The sequence below is a fragment of the Sinocyclocheilus anshuiensis genome, unplaced genomic scaffold (assembly GCF_001515605.1).
Source record: "Sinocyclocheilus anshuiensis isolate Anshui unplaced genomic scaffold, SAMN03320099.WGS_v1.1 scaffold2430, whole genome shotgun sequence".
Lineage (NCBI taxonomy): Eukaryota > Metazoa > Chordata > Actinopteri > Cypriniformes > Cyprinidae > Sinocyclocheilus > Sinocyclocheilus anshuiensis.
In genome coordinates, this window is record NW_015556097.1 from 150,631 (window position 1) to 165,066 (window position 14,436).

Sequence of the window (14,436 nt, forward strand, 5' to 3'; positions counted from 1 at the left end):
CAATCTTTTACATTTTTAACACACTCTGTTAGCTTAGATAATTTAGAAGTTTCATCTGGTCTTGTTGAGATATATAGTTGAGTATCATCAGCATAACAGTGGAAACTAATCCCGTATTTTCTAATAATATTACCAAGGGGCAACATGTACATGTATCTGACCTAGGACAGATCCTTGTGGCACTCCATACTTTACTGGTGATAATTGAGATGACTCCCCGTTTAAATAAACAAAGTGGTAGCGATCGGACAGGTAGGATCTAAACCATCTTAAAGCCTGCCCTTGAATACCTGTATAGTTTTGTAATCGATCTATGAGTATGTCATGATCTATAGTGTCGAATGCAGCACTAAGATCAAGTAAAACTAGCAATGAGATGTGACTTTCTTTATTCTGTTGATAGTTCACCCAGTTCAGTCTTCTGAAGTCACATGGTACAATAGATTTAAATGGTTGAGTGGTTATCAAATAAAAATAAAGTCGCTATCCCGCTGTAGTTGTCAAACCTTATTCATGCATTTGTGCATAATGTCAATGTGAAGTAAAATGGACCCTATTCACAGCTGTAAATTAGGGCATATCATCTCTGTTGAAAATGTCAAATATATGTTTATGTTTTATCTGATCAAATAACCTCTGAAAAGAGCTGATGCCACATAACCCTTTTCATCCTCCCACATTTATTTCAGTTGAATACCGTTTAACTCGGGTATAAGTGGGTTGGAAATGGAACGTCATGTTTACCTTGAGATACAATAGATCTGACATCAAACACCTTAGTTTAGCTCAATTTCACCTCTCATTGTAAGCGATTCATCAGTGCATCTTAGACCAAAGGGGGAAAAAAGGTTGTATTCGTAATCTTTTGTCAAAATGTAGTAACTTGCTGAAATGACTTTTCTTTGTCAGCTGAAGTCCCAATTCCTCTTATCCAGTTTCTCACCAGACAAATCCCTACACTTTTCCTCATTGCATATCCAATTTCATTGACATGAAGTACAATGGATTGCAAATATTTCATGTTATTGCACGTGCTTTTAGAGAAACACAAGTATAGTGAATTCTGTGACAGATGTGCATGGGCACGTTGGCACTTTTGCACACTCAAAAAAATGATAAGGAACATTGTAATGTATATAAAAAGGGTTTTCGGTTGCAGTCTGAGGAAAGGAAGTCACCAAATAATTGTGGAGAGCAAATGGATAATTGAAAAGCCCAAATGAGTCGACTACTTATTCTGTCATTTGTTTGTTTTTTAATGTTGGCTTCAGCAGTTCTTCTAGAAGCCATGAATCCTACTGAAACCTAACACGTATATTTTGGTATATTTTGCATAACCTCCAGCTTTCAGTTATTGCGACAGACGGGAGCCATAACACTCTGCTGACACGTGATGCATCTGCAAGCATGTCAGGCTGTTGAGAAAACTTGTTCGGCAGCACGTCGCCAACAAAACAGTCGTGCACCAAAACAGTTTTGATTGCAGCATAGCTCCAGGGGGGAAATAGATTTCAGACAACCACGAGAATATATAGATGTTTCCCTGTTACTTTCTATTAAATTTCTGACGCATTTAATGAAACACGTAAACATGCTCTTGCTGCTGCACAGACGAATTTGCATGCATTTTACTGTTGGTCAAATTGCTCCAAGATGGTTCCTGATTCGGTCCAAAAAAGGAAGATAAGATCACTGTGACCACACGAAAACATTTTCATGTCAGGTTGATCCATTTGTTGTACAAAGACCGAAAGAAAACATCATTTGTCTGAGTTTATTAAACTGGGCTGTAATAATCAGCTAAACTGGAGTTTTAATGTTTGATGATACATTTATTTAAACCACAGAATTGCTGATTCTGGTTTATAACTGTTCCAAGTTCAGCGGTACAATACAAATACAAGTCTACTGAAGCAGGTCTTCATACAAAAATATAACGTTTACATATTTTCTCCTTCAGATGTTATCTGCTGGTGAATTTCTTATCTTCAGTCAGCAATGTACATCGCTTGAGGGAGTGCTTACTGTCTATTAATTGCTGCCTTCAGCTGCCAGAATGATCATATTTACAAAGTAAGCACATACTGTATGAACAGCACCATAAATGTCACAGTTACCAGTAGGTGTTATTTGAGTCCAGACTTTCCAGGTCTTTGTTGGGAGTTCATTTCATTCTGTACATTTATTCATTTAGCAGACACTTTTATCCAAAGCGACTTACAATTGAGGAAAACAACAAGCAATTCATCATTAAGAGGACACAGGAACTGCTTATAATACAAAGTTTCAGGCATTGTTCAGATTAGTACAAGCTAAACGGGGAGGAATAAAGAAAGAGAAAGCAAAGGTTTTTTTTTATTTAAGATGGAAGTCAAATGGTGACAAAACAAGACGATTTTTCAGGTGTCGCTGTACATGTTTTACCTCATTTGTAAGTTACTTTGGCTAAAGGTGTCGGTAAATTAATACAGCAAGTGATTCACATTAAGCAGGCAATAACACAAACAGTGCTAACAATATGAAGTTTCAAGCATCATCTAGAATAGTACAAGCTAGAACAAGGATGGATTTAATCTGTTCGAAATCACTTGAACAGAAACGGTGGGGCCTTCAAAGCCGCAGGCTGCTCGAGATAACAGCAGCGGCCAAATAAAGCTGAACACCAGGGACATACAGCACAGAGTTCATTTGTCACATACAGCACCAGCGGTTTACCAGGAACTTGACAGGAAGACTTGAAGACAGCGTGAGTCTGAGTTTGATGTTTCTGCCCCCTGCTGGACAGATCTGCCCCGGCCCGGAGAGAGCCAGCACTGTCTGTCTGTGAATCACCTCTGCCTTCTCACTGAGGACAGCACGAGTTCAGTCAGAGCGAAACAGCTTCATCCGATCAGCAGGCTCCTAGTAGCTCTGGTGCAGAATGTTTCTTTGAACACTCCTTTCTGGACAAACACGCTGATACCACTTTACCTCGCCGCTTTTTTTGCCTCCGTGTCTTTCGCTTTGTACCGCCCACTGATTTCCGTGAGGACTTGGGAACGCTCGGCACAGTAAGTCCCGCCTTTAGTCTTGGTGCGAGCTGACGCCACATGAAGAGTGACAGTGCTTTGGACAGAAGACGGGGCCAACATCGCCCACTCCCGTGGGCTCTTGTGGGCTCTCCCAGGTCGTGTATTAAAGAGGACAGGTCCTTCGGGAGGCAGTACTTTGGGACACAGCGGAGCTGTTTTGGGATGTAAGTGCTGCTGCTGTTGTTGTTGTTAAGGCCCTGGAAGCACACCAGTCCAAACCCCCTGGCGTGGCCATCGCTGTGTAATCCCGTCCACAGACAGGAGAGGGCAGCGTTGAACACAGGAGCCGTGATAGAAGACGACTCCACTGGCTTCTCCATCCATTCTCCATCACAGCTCTTCTGCTCTTCCTCTTCAACAGCACTGTACAGCCCAGTCTCAGAGAACTCCGATCCAACGACCCTATCGCTCTTCGCCTGTCTCAGAAAAGCCTGATGGGCGTCAGGGCTCCAGGCGATCAGGACGAGACCTCCCGCCTTCTGCACCGCCTGACACTGTCCGTACAGCCACGGCACGGGTCCCAGCTGAGCCAGAGAGGACGCCCACTGCGCCAGCCTCACGTCCATGAAGAGCTCCCCCTGCAGGCCGGAGGCTAGACTGCAGACGGCAGCGTTGTGCGCTGCATGATCAGACGAGCACACCAGCAGCACGGGACGCCTTTCAGCGCTCCGCCACACTGCAGAAACAAAGACATTTGTGACCCTGGAGCACAAAATCAGGCATAAGCAGCACAGGTATATATTTGTAGTAAATATACGATCGGTCAAAATTATCGATTTTTCTTTTATGCCAAAAATCATTAGGATATTAAGTAAAGATCATGTTCCATGAAGATATTTTGTAAATTTCCTACTTTAAATATATCAAAACTTAATTTTTGATTGGTAATATGCATTGCTAACAACTTCATTTGGACAACTTTAAAGGCGATTTTCTCAATATTTAGATTTTTTTGCACCCTCAGATTCCAGATTTTCAAATAGTTGTATCTCAGCCAAATATTGTCCTCCTATCCTAACAAACCATACATCAATGGAAAGTGCATTTATTCAGCTTTTAGATGATGTATAAATCTCAATTTTATAAAAATGACCCTTAACTTAATTTTTGATTAGTAATATAATATGCATTGCTAAGGACTTTATTTGGACAACTTTAAAGGCGTTTTTCTCAACATTTTGATTTTTTTTTTTGCACCCTCAGATGGAAAGCTTAATTATTCAGCTTTCAGATGATGCATACATTTCAATTTCAAAAAATTGACCCTTATGACTGATTTTGTGGTCCAGGGTTGGTCCAAATTAACCAAGGTCATATAAACATTTTGAACATATATTGGCCTTTGATGCAAGTTCATTTCAAAGTCCTCTGTTTTTTTTATGTAACATGCTTCAGTTACACTTAATGTTGACACATTTTCCAAGTTAAATAAACATTACTTACACTAACATTACTTTCACCAACTGAATGCTCACTTATAAAACATTACATATGTTTTTCTGGTTTGAGTTTGCAGTGACAAAGCTGTCATCTAACTGGTTGAGTTTACGAGAGAGTGGAACAGACAAAAAAAAAAAAAAGAAGTGGGATTTATTGCGAGAACAGCGTAATAGGCCAATCATAGTGCAATAGAGGCACTACCTCCTCCCACGTGACCTTTTCACCCATTAATTCTCATTTACCCTCCATCAAACCCACTGCGCACTTTAGAGGCTCTGTTAAAACTCAGTGGGCTCGGGGAGGCACGTGATTTTAACTGCTGGTGTTCCTATTGCACAGTGTCACTTTAGAAAAACAAGTTATTTAAACACATTTTAAAAGTCATTATTTGCATTATCATTGTCCAATTTTTCAAGGAATTATTTTTTCTGCCTCCCTTGCTGCCTCACACTTTCAGTACATTGAAATACATTCCTCTATAGGCTGTTTTTCCTCTTTCAGGTCTACTATGGGCATGGTGGAGCAACAATTTGAAGAAAATCTCTTTAACAGTTAGTTAAACTGTCGATAGGTTCATAGCCAACTACTTGAATAACACATCTGGTTTAACAGCACAGATATTACAATGTAACTCACTAAGCTGAGGTTTGTTACCACAATCACAATGCAATAGTGTATGTATGCAGCACAACTACATACAACAGTGTGCTTTTCAATGCGTTTACTAAGCTTTTGTATACGAGTGCCCGTACAAGGGCCTTTCGCACCGCAGGAACCTTTTCATAGTACCAGAACTAATTGTGGAACTACCCACTTTTTGGCGTTTTCGCACCGCTGGAACTTGGTGTGATTTTAGTACCGGACTGTCTTTTTCGAGAACCAAATTAGCTCCTACTCCGGAGCAGGGTCTAACCAGCACAACTGGTACTAATCGTGACGCAAGTAGACATTGATTGGCCAAACGCGTATGAAAATGCCCTCACCGCCATGATTTAAAATGGCGTGTAAACATACTGTAATCATTGTGTCAACTTATTTCGCAAGTATGGAGAACAGCGATAGATGGACGGACGCTGAAGTGCAGGCACTTGTAGCAAATGTAGCACTGCCAGTTGTCGTTGGAGATTCTTAGTCCTCCTTTCCGTTCTTTCAATCGCTTTACGTATACGTCGACATTCCATGTCCATTATTGTGAAACCCGCGAGACACAACAAAAACACAGCTCCGATCACAGCGTCCTCTATCCTTCTGTTGTTAACGTTGTTTTTCTTTGTTTTCATTGTTGAACACCGCACACAAATGACGTCGCTGTCGACCGGTTCCTAGTACACACTCTAGGTGTGAATGCAACCCTTTAAATGGTACTGGGAAATAGTTCGCGCAAAATCGTCCCAGTACTTTAGTACTGTCCATTTAGTTCTGGAACTAAAGCGGTGCGAAAGGCCCTATTGACTTCTTTAGTACTTGTTTCTGGCCAAAAATCATAAAGAAATGTCTATGGACTGACCTGATGTGCTTTTTTTGACCAGGTAGCATGTGATGCAGACCAGAAAGGTCACCGCAGCCAGAAGAGCCAATGCAGTGCCAGTGATGAGACCCCATCGCCTGTGTGTGACTGTGAAGGTCCAGGATGAGTACGACTATTTATGTCCATCTGTCGGCAAGTGTGCTCTAATGATTATAGATTTTTCTACTTACAGTCAGGGCAAATGATTCGTCTTCCACGGAGATCCAAGCGCCACACCTACAGACAGACAGCAGCAGATCAGACAGACACAGGCTGCTGTGTTTTCACAATGAAATACTAGATTGCTACATACTGCACAATATACACTACTGGTCAGAATTTATTTCAATGTTTTGGAAAGTTTTTTATTTGATCACAAATTACAAAAAAATGAATTTATATTGTGAAATATTATATTTTAAAATAGCTGTTTTCTGTGTTAATATACAGTAAAACTTAACTGACTGCTATGATCAAAAAGCACATAGTTCTGTAATAACTTACAGAAATTTTAAAGGAATGTAATCATAACAAAGAAATAATTCTTATGGGTGATTTTAACTTGAACTGGGAGGACAAAGTAAAGAGGAAAAAACTCAAAACTATTGCTGATAAATATCTTTTAAGTCAGATAATTAAAGGACCCACAAGAATTGCTAAATCCTCTAAGACACAGTTAGACCTAATATTCACAAACAAACCTGAAAGGATCATCAAGAGTTATAATTTGATCACTGGGTTATCTGATCACAATTTAACCTTGGTTGCTCGGAAACTGACCAAAAACAGGTTTAAAAACAATGCGACAAATTCTAATAATGTTTTCTGTTGTATACCTAAAGGAAAGCTAGTAGAGTTCAAGGAGGAAACAGCTAGGTTAAAGTGGGATGATATATTATCTTCTCAGGATGTAGAGTATGGCTGTAACACACTCATCAATAGGACTAACTCTGTAAGGGACAAATTCACTACAAAAGTTCAGAAAAAAAATCAGGCATAAAAATAATCTACCTTGGTTCAATGACAACTTATGGAAGCTGACGAAGAACAGGGACTCAGCATTAAAGCTTTGTTATAAAGGACTGCGGAATAAAGTTATTCGAGAGCTGAGAGTAGCCTTCGACATGGTTAATCACAATGTTCTTCTCTCTAAATTATCTAAGTTCCAATTTTCATCTGGGGCTTTAGCATGGATCTCATCATATTTACCAAATAGACAGCAATGTGTAAAAATTAAAGGGGCTCACTCCAATAACTTAAAACTTAAACTGTACAATGGGCGTACCCCAAGGATCAATATTAGGCCCTTTATTATTTAGTTTGTACATTAATGATCTCCCACAGCAGTGCGAAGGGATACAAGTGCAAATGTATGCTGACGATACTGTTATTTTTACACATGCGAGAACAGCAGAGTTAGCAGCTGAAAAGCTAAATGTTGCTATGGAAAGGATTACACAGTGGTTAGAGCAATCATGTCTTACCTTGAACACTGGTAAAACAAAAGGGATGTTTTTTTCTCAAATGAATGCGTGTACTTCCAATGCAGATATTTTTATAAATGGTGAAAAGATAGAAATAGTTACTGAGTTTAATTATCTTGGTTTAACGCTGGATCCAAATCTTAGTTTTAAAAAACATGTAAAGAAATTGGTGAGGACTATAAAATATAACTTGATCAATTTTAGACAAATTAGACAATGTCTACCCACTGATGTAGCCAAGACTTTTATGCATGCTACAATCTTTTCTCATCTGACATACTGTCTGACATGTTGGGGTCAAGCAGGGGAAACTGTTATTAAACCTTTAAAATCTCTTTATAAACAGACCTTAAAAACTCTAGACAAAAAGCCTAACCAATATCACCACTGTAGAGTTTTGGAGAAATAACATTTTTTGAGCTTTGATAATTTTAGACTTTTCTCAAATTTGTGTATGGTATATAACATTTTAAATGGTTTAGCCCCTTCTATACTTCGTGATTTTGTGCATTTTCGCTCTACAGTCTCTGTAAGATCTACTAGATCATCATCTACTAGTGATTGTGTTGTTCCTTTTTGTCATTCTGCCTTTGGATCATCATCTTTCTCAGTGAAAGCTATTATTCACTGGAACACTCTACCAGAAGACATAAGGATGTGCACATCTATTGACATGTTTAAATTAAAACTAAAATTGTATTTAAAAGCAACTCAAATCTGTAAACACTGATATAGTTGTGGCTTAACTGAACGTTATCTTTACTGTTCTTTTTTGGCTCTGATGGGATGTGTATAAGTATTACTGTATTGTATGTGTTTGTTATTTTGTTCTTATGTCTATCTGTGATTATGATTACCTGCCAAGGGACCGCGGATGAAAACTAGCCATTGGCTAAATTCGGTACAATGCATGAAAAGGAAACATTTATGTTAAAATTGTACATGGTCCCTTTTCAAATTTCAATTTGTTTGTGAAACAGTGGTGTGCTACATGGTCTCAGGTCGTCAACTCAGAAATAAATAGTTATTTTGTATAAACTTTTATTAATTTTTGTGTAAAAACAAAGAACTCCGCTCCTCTGAGTTAAGGAAGAGCTGTTAAATCTAGTGTCTGATATCACTTCTGCTTCATTCATGAACTGTGGGACACAGCACAGTGTGCAGAAACAGTATGAGTACTAAGCTAGTAAGACCTATGCAACGGTTAACAGAAAAGAGTTATAAAGTGCAAACAGAAAACAAATGATATACGGACAGACTGTAAATGAAAGGCATTACCTGCACACACAGTCCTGATGAGAGGAAGGGGAAGGGCACACTCAGCTCAGCGGCGCCCTCATCCTGAGGAGACCAGTAATAACAGGAGTCATACTGTATCACACTGAAGAACAACACAGCTACTTACCAAATCTGAGTTGGAATTAAAATGTTAAATTATCATGAGAAGAAATGCAAGAGCAGCTGTATAAGAAGAGCTAGTTTAGTGACTATTGTACAAAAATATTTGACTGCAGAATGCTGCCACTAATCAATGAAAATGAGAAAGAACTGCATAGAGCGATTAAAAAAAAGCATAAGCACATCATTGACTGGCTGACCTTGTAAAATGTAACTTACTAGCGTAATATCTACTATTTGAAAACATTTTAAAATTGTACATTTTATTTATCATCATCAATGCCTTGAGCCCTTTTGTAAAAACTTCATAAGTGATGATTTGCAACGCTCCTCAGTGATGCAGATTTGAAAATGATTATGTTGGGAATAACTATTATAATTACTATTATTACAGATAACACTTGTTCTACCTTCATGTGCTATTACTACAAAAAGGCTCCAATATCTTTTGAAATATTGAATAAGGTAATTTAAACTTTATAGATGTAAACATAATATAAGCACATTACACAGCAAAGGACAAATGTGGCAGGGGCTTTAGCAACAGATGCCCACAGAGTTTTCACATATGAGATTCTTTCACATTCTTTCTCATGCATTGCTGAATGCAAACACTAACTGAATCTGGAATGAAACGCTTTAAACAGAAGGAAATCTACTAACCACCCGGCGTGAGACGACGTTTCCTTGAGATGAACACGTCTCTCCCTGTCTGGCGCACAGCTGAGCAGCAAACAAAGCGGCGACGCTGAACCTCAGGTGCAGGTGCAGAGATCCAGGAACGACCGCCACGCTCCACTCAGAGCGGCCCTCTGACGCAGAGAGAGAGAGAGAGTGAGAGAGAGTCAGACAGATGCCAGCACACCACACCACATCACACTCACTCCTGCACTCCTCACCTGACTCGAACGGACAGAAGACCTGACCACTGCCATTTAGAGAAAACTGCAACCAAAACATCATACACACGAGAAACACAAACATCTGAATCATGCATTAATGTGTGCTTGAGCATGCCTTACCTTCACACACATCTGAGGGTGTTTATCCACAGCAGACACATTATATTGCTGTTGAAAAAGCGAAATGCGGTTATGTTGCGCATAACATACTGTCATCCAATACACTGCATATACTGGGCAAAGTATGCATAAAATACTTCAGTGACAAAATGTACAGTATATGCATTGCATCCAACTGACGTTGCATTTTTAGGTGCAATCATTCTTGGTGCATTTGTTCGGACTGTTAAAAACTATTTTGTAACATAATGAGGTCATGTGACAACTACGTAACATACTGTCACCTCTGTTCATCTCTGCACTTATGATGATGGTGGGATCGTCACGTACCCGTCTGGTCCCGTGGAGGGTGGCGTTGGGGGCGGGGACACAGTAAGAGTTCTGCGTGGGGATTCGCCAGCACAGAGACACGGAGGGATCTGATTGGTCAGCGGGGCAGCGAGGCTTCCACTCCAGAACAGAGCCACGAACTTCAACTGAGCTGGAGGACAAGATATCACCTCCATCTGCAGGAGCAGCACAGAGACGACGATGCCGTCAGTCAACCACACCACAGACACAGCTTACACTAGAAGTGAAAAGGTGACGTGATGGCGCCGTTGTGTGTGGCTTGCCGTCTGCTCCCTTCTTAGTTTGTCTATTTTACTGTGTTTTCTTTTATTTCAAGTTTTCACCGCTTATAGTATATGACCGTAAAACGCTTTTAATTTTGCAAATCTCTACAGATGCGTTGTTTAACCAAGTTCAGAGAGGCCCATATCGTTCTCCCCTCTACCTGCATGTCTACGCCGAACTCCTTACCTGGGAAAAGATGTCGCAAAAGACGGGGGAAACGAGGAGGCGTTGCCGTCAAGATCAAACTCCTGCTGGTATCAAAAAAGAGAGTTCAGACCCTGTTTGATCATCCCAAATCATGATGTGGATCTCAGACGTTTTGTCATATGGCGTCCATCGGATCCTGTCCGTTCCTGGATTATTCCAGCTCTACCAACTGCCTCTGATCAGCTACCCCAGCCCCGTTCGCCCCGTCTTCATCGTGGCGGTGTGTGTGTGCACAATCTCCGCTCACAGGTAAGGATGGCTTTGGTCAATGCAAGATCAGCTGTGAATAAGACTTTTATCCTCAATGACTTTTTCACTTCGCATTCTTTGGATTTTCTATTTTTTACAGAAACCTGGTTCACTGCTGGGGATGCGAGTCCATTTTCAGGATTGTTACCTGACAACTGTACATTTTTAAATTCCCCATGAACTGTGAGAAGGAGTGGAGGATTGACAACTATTTTTAAAGAGAATTCTTCTTGTCAGGTTTTAAAGACGGATGCGTATAACAGTTTTGAACTTCAACTCCTGGCTCTGGGCTCTGTTAACCCATTGGTGACTGCATTGATATATCGACCCCCAAAACTTCACAAAGACTTTCTTGCTGAATTTTCTGAGGTTTTAAGTGGTATTATTCCTAATTTTGATTTGCGTTTAAACCTTGGAGATTTCAATGTTCATGTGTGCTGCTGTCCCAGAACTTTATTAGCCTTATAGACTCATTTGATCTAGTTCAACTTGTGAAAGGTGCCACTCATTCACTTGACCCTGTGCCATCCCTTGGTTTTTCAGTGCTGGACATTGAATTAGGTGATTACAGTTTCTCAGATCATAAACCTATTTTATTTACTGTTCCTTTGTCATCTCCTGTTGTTAAATCATGTAAACCTGCCTGTATGACTCGTATAATATATTCCACCACTAGTGATACTTTCTCATCAACGTTCCAGGAGTTTTCTCAATCTCTAGTCTCCTTTCCATCTGATCAAAGTGCCGAAGAGCTTATTCATTGTTTTAATGATGTCTGCAATAACATTCTGTAGCTCCTCTGCAGCTTAAAAAATCCAAACCTAAGTCTGTACCCTGGTTAAATGATACTACACGTGCTCTTAGACAGACTTGCAGAAGAGCTGAAAGAAGGTGGAAGAAAGACAAGCTCCAGATTTCTTATGAAATCTTAAAATCTTCTTTATCTCAATATCAGTAATATATGTTTTTGATGTGGTTGGCACGTTTTTTCTAGTTTTTATTAATAAGTGCCTGGAATCAGGAATTGTACCTGATTGTTTAAAGCATGCAATTGTTAAACCTCTTTTAAAAAGTACTAATCTGGATCCAACAGTTTTATCTAATATTAGGCCCATCTCTGATATTTCTTTTTTATCCAGAATTTTGGAGAAAGAGGTTTTTCACCAGCTGCAGAGATTTTTGAATGACAATAAGGTTTTTGATGCTTTCCAATCAGGTTTCAGAAAGTTTCACTCCACAGAGACAGCACTTGTAAAAGTTTTAAATTATGTTTTAATGACCACTGACTCAGGTGACTCCGTTGTACTGGTACTATTAGATTTAAGTGCAGCATTTGGTACGGTTGACCATGAGGTCTTGCTTGCTCAGCTAGAGCAAGTTGTGGGCATCAGAATATCAGCATAAAGTTGGTTTCAGTCATATCCTAAAAATAGAAGCTTCTCAAACAATATAGGACGATGTTATTCAGAGGCAGTCCCCCTGACTTGTGGGGTCCCCCAAGGCGCCATTTTGGCCCCTTTATTGTTTTCTTTATATATGTTTTTGAAAAGCATGGCTTGAATTATCATTGCTATGCAGACGATACTCAACTTTATTTGCCCCTGAAGCACAAAAATGGCTTAGACTCCCTCTGTGCCTGTCTTTCCGATGTAATAGCCTGGATGTCTTTGAATTTTTTTAATCTAAATGAAAGTAAAACAGAGATCATTGTGGTTGGCTCTTCTGAAGTTCCAAACATTTCTCATTTAAATTCTGGTTTTATCTTCTTCAGTTAAATCATGTGTTGGGCGTCTTATTCGACAGTGCATTTAAATTTGATAGACAAATAAATTTAGTTGTCAAATCAAGTTTTTACCAACTAAGAGCACTGGCTAAAGTGAAGACCTTCCTTTTTCTTTTAAGCACTTTGAAACTGCACTTCTTGCTTTTATTTCTTCTAGAATTGATTATTGTAATTCCCTGTATCTGGGAATAAACAATTCTTCAATATCCAGATTACAAATGGTCCAAAACGCGGCTGCACATCTTTTAACTGGTGTTCGCAAATACGAACATATCTCTCCTGTGTTAATGTCTTTACATTGGCTCCCAGTCTGCTTTAGAATTGTTGCGTGAACATCATCCGGTAAGAACTCTTAGCTCTGCCAACCAGAGTTTGTTAACTGTTCCAAAGTCAAAATTAAAATCTAGGGGTGATCGAGCTTTTGCCATAGCCGCACCTAAATTTGAAACACGTTACCGATCCATATTAGAACTGCACCAACATTACATATTTTTAAATCGAAGTTAAAAACTTCTCTTCACTATAGCCTATGACTTGTGATGTCGTTTGTTGTTCGCTGTGGTTTGCTTGGTTTGTATACATGTTTTTATAAGTATTTTTAGAACATCGTACAGCACACATTAGTCAACTGTAGTGGTTTTTAATTGTGCTTTATAAATAAACTGAGACTGAGACTACACTAGACAACACTGAGCTGGTTGGTGTACAAGTCTACAGTTTCTTGAATGCAGCTTCACTGCGTGACTGATTTGAAACGCTCTATATGGACAGCAGCTCACTGCCACACAAACAGTGTTCTTCATGCTCCAACTCAAAAATATAATACAGCTGTTCATTGGACATTTTAAATATATATTTAAATATCTCATCTTTGAAATTTTTCACTAAACTGGCTGCATAGCAGTTCCTTCTCTGTGATCGATACATGTCACGTTGCCTGAGTGCGATCAGAATGTATGGAAGCTTGTTTTTTCCACAGAATAAAAAAATAAAAAGGGAACTGCAATTTTTCTCACAAATTTGACTTTTTTTTTTTTTTTTTTTTTTTTTTTTGCAATTCTAAGAAAAGGTTTTTTATGTATATCTCAGATTTGTTTATCTTACAATTCTTGTATTTTTCATCCTGTGCAGAAACAAGCTTCCATAGGATTGTGCAACTTTAGGCAGAATAAACATATGGAAGTAAGACTGATGCAGACCTGCCAACCTTGGACATTTTTTTTTTAAGTACCATCAGTGCGGCTGGGGGGTTGCAAGATTTAATGTTAAATATATTTTCTATTCTTTATAGGTTAATAATCAGGGTCTGCACTCAGTTTGTGATATTCCTGTTATACAGTATTTCAGAGTAAACCGTAGGGATGCAACAATACAGTTAGCCCACGGTTCAATAAATATCTCAGTTTTTTTAAACATTTTTTTTACCACAGTTTTTGGTTTAGTTCTTTTTTGCTATTTTTAAATGCTATTTAAAAAAAGAAGTATTATTTTTATGGATTGGCCATTATTTAGTGCTATGAACATATGTAATGTGTGTTTCATTCACACTGGACGCCTGAGGGCGCCCTCGCGCAGAAATTCCACATATACATTACAGAAGAAATAGAACTCAGGACTAGTGATGGGAAGTCCGGTTCTTTTCCGCGAACCGGTTCTTTTG

General features: G+C 39.2%; 1 protein-coding gene across 2 annotated transcripts in view; it reads right to left on the reverse strand.

Moving 5' to 3' along the window:
* Positions 1-2,440: 2,440 nt before the first annotated feature.
* LOC107676213 (interleukin-17 receptor E-like) overlaps positions 2,441-14,436 on the reverse strand; it is a 22,508-nt gene continuing 10,512 nt past the window's right edge. For both annotated transcript variants that reach the window (XM_016470716.1, XM_016470717.1), the window contains 8 exons: positions 10,253-10,428; positions 9,923-9,970; positions 9,800-9,845; positions 9,564-9,712; positions 8,781-8,843; positions 6,210-6,255; positions 6,019-6,126; positions 2,441-3,747 (listed from right to left, as the gene is read on the reverse strand). In XM_016470716.1, coding sequence (XP_016326202.1) covers positions 2,891-3,747; positions 6,019-6,126; positions 6,210-6,255; positions 8,781-8,843; positions 9,564-9,712; positions 9,800-9,845; positions 9,923-9,970; positions 10,253-10,428 — 1,493 coding nt within the window. In that variant the 3' untranslated portion in view covers positions 2,441-2,890. The remainder of the gene's footprint in view (positions 3,748-6,018; positions 6,127-6,209; positions 6,256-8,780; positions 8,844-9,563; positions 9,713-9,799; positions 9,846-9,922; positions 9,971-10,252; positions 10,429-14,436) is intronic.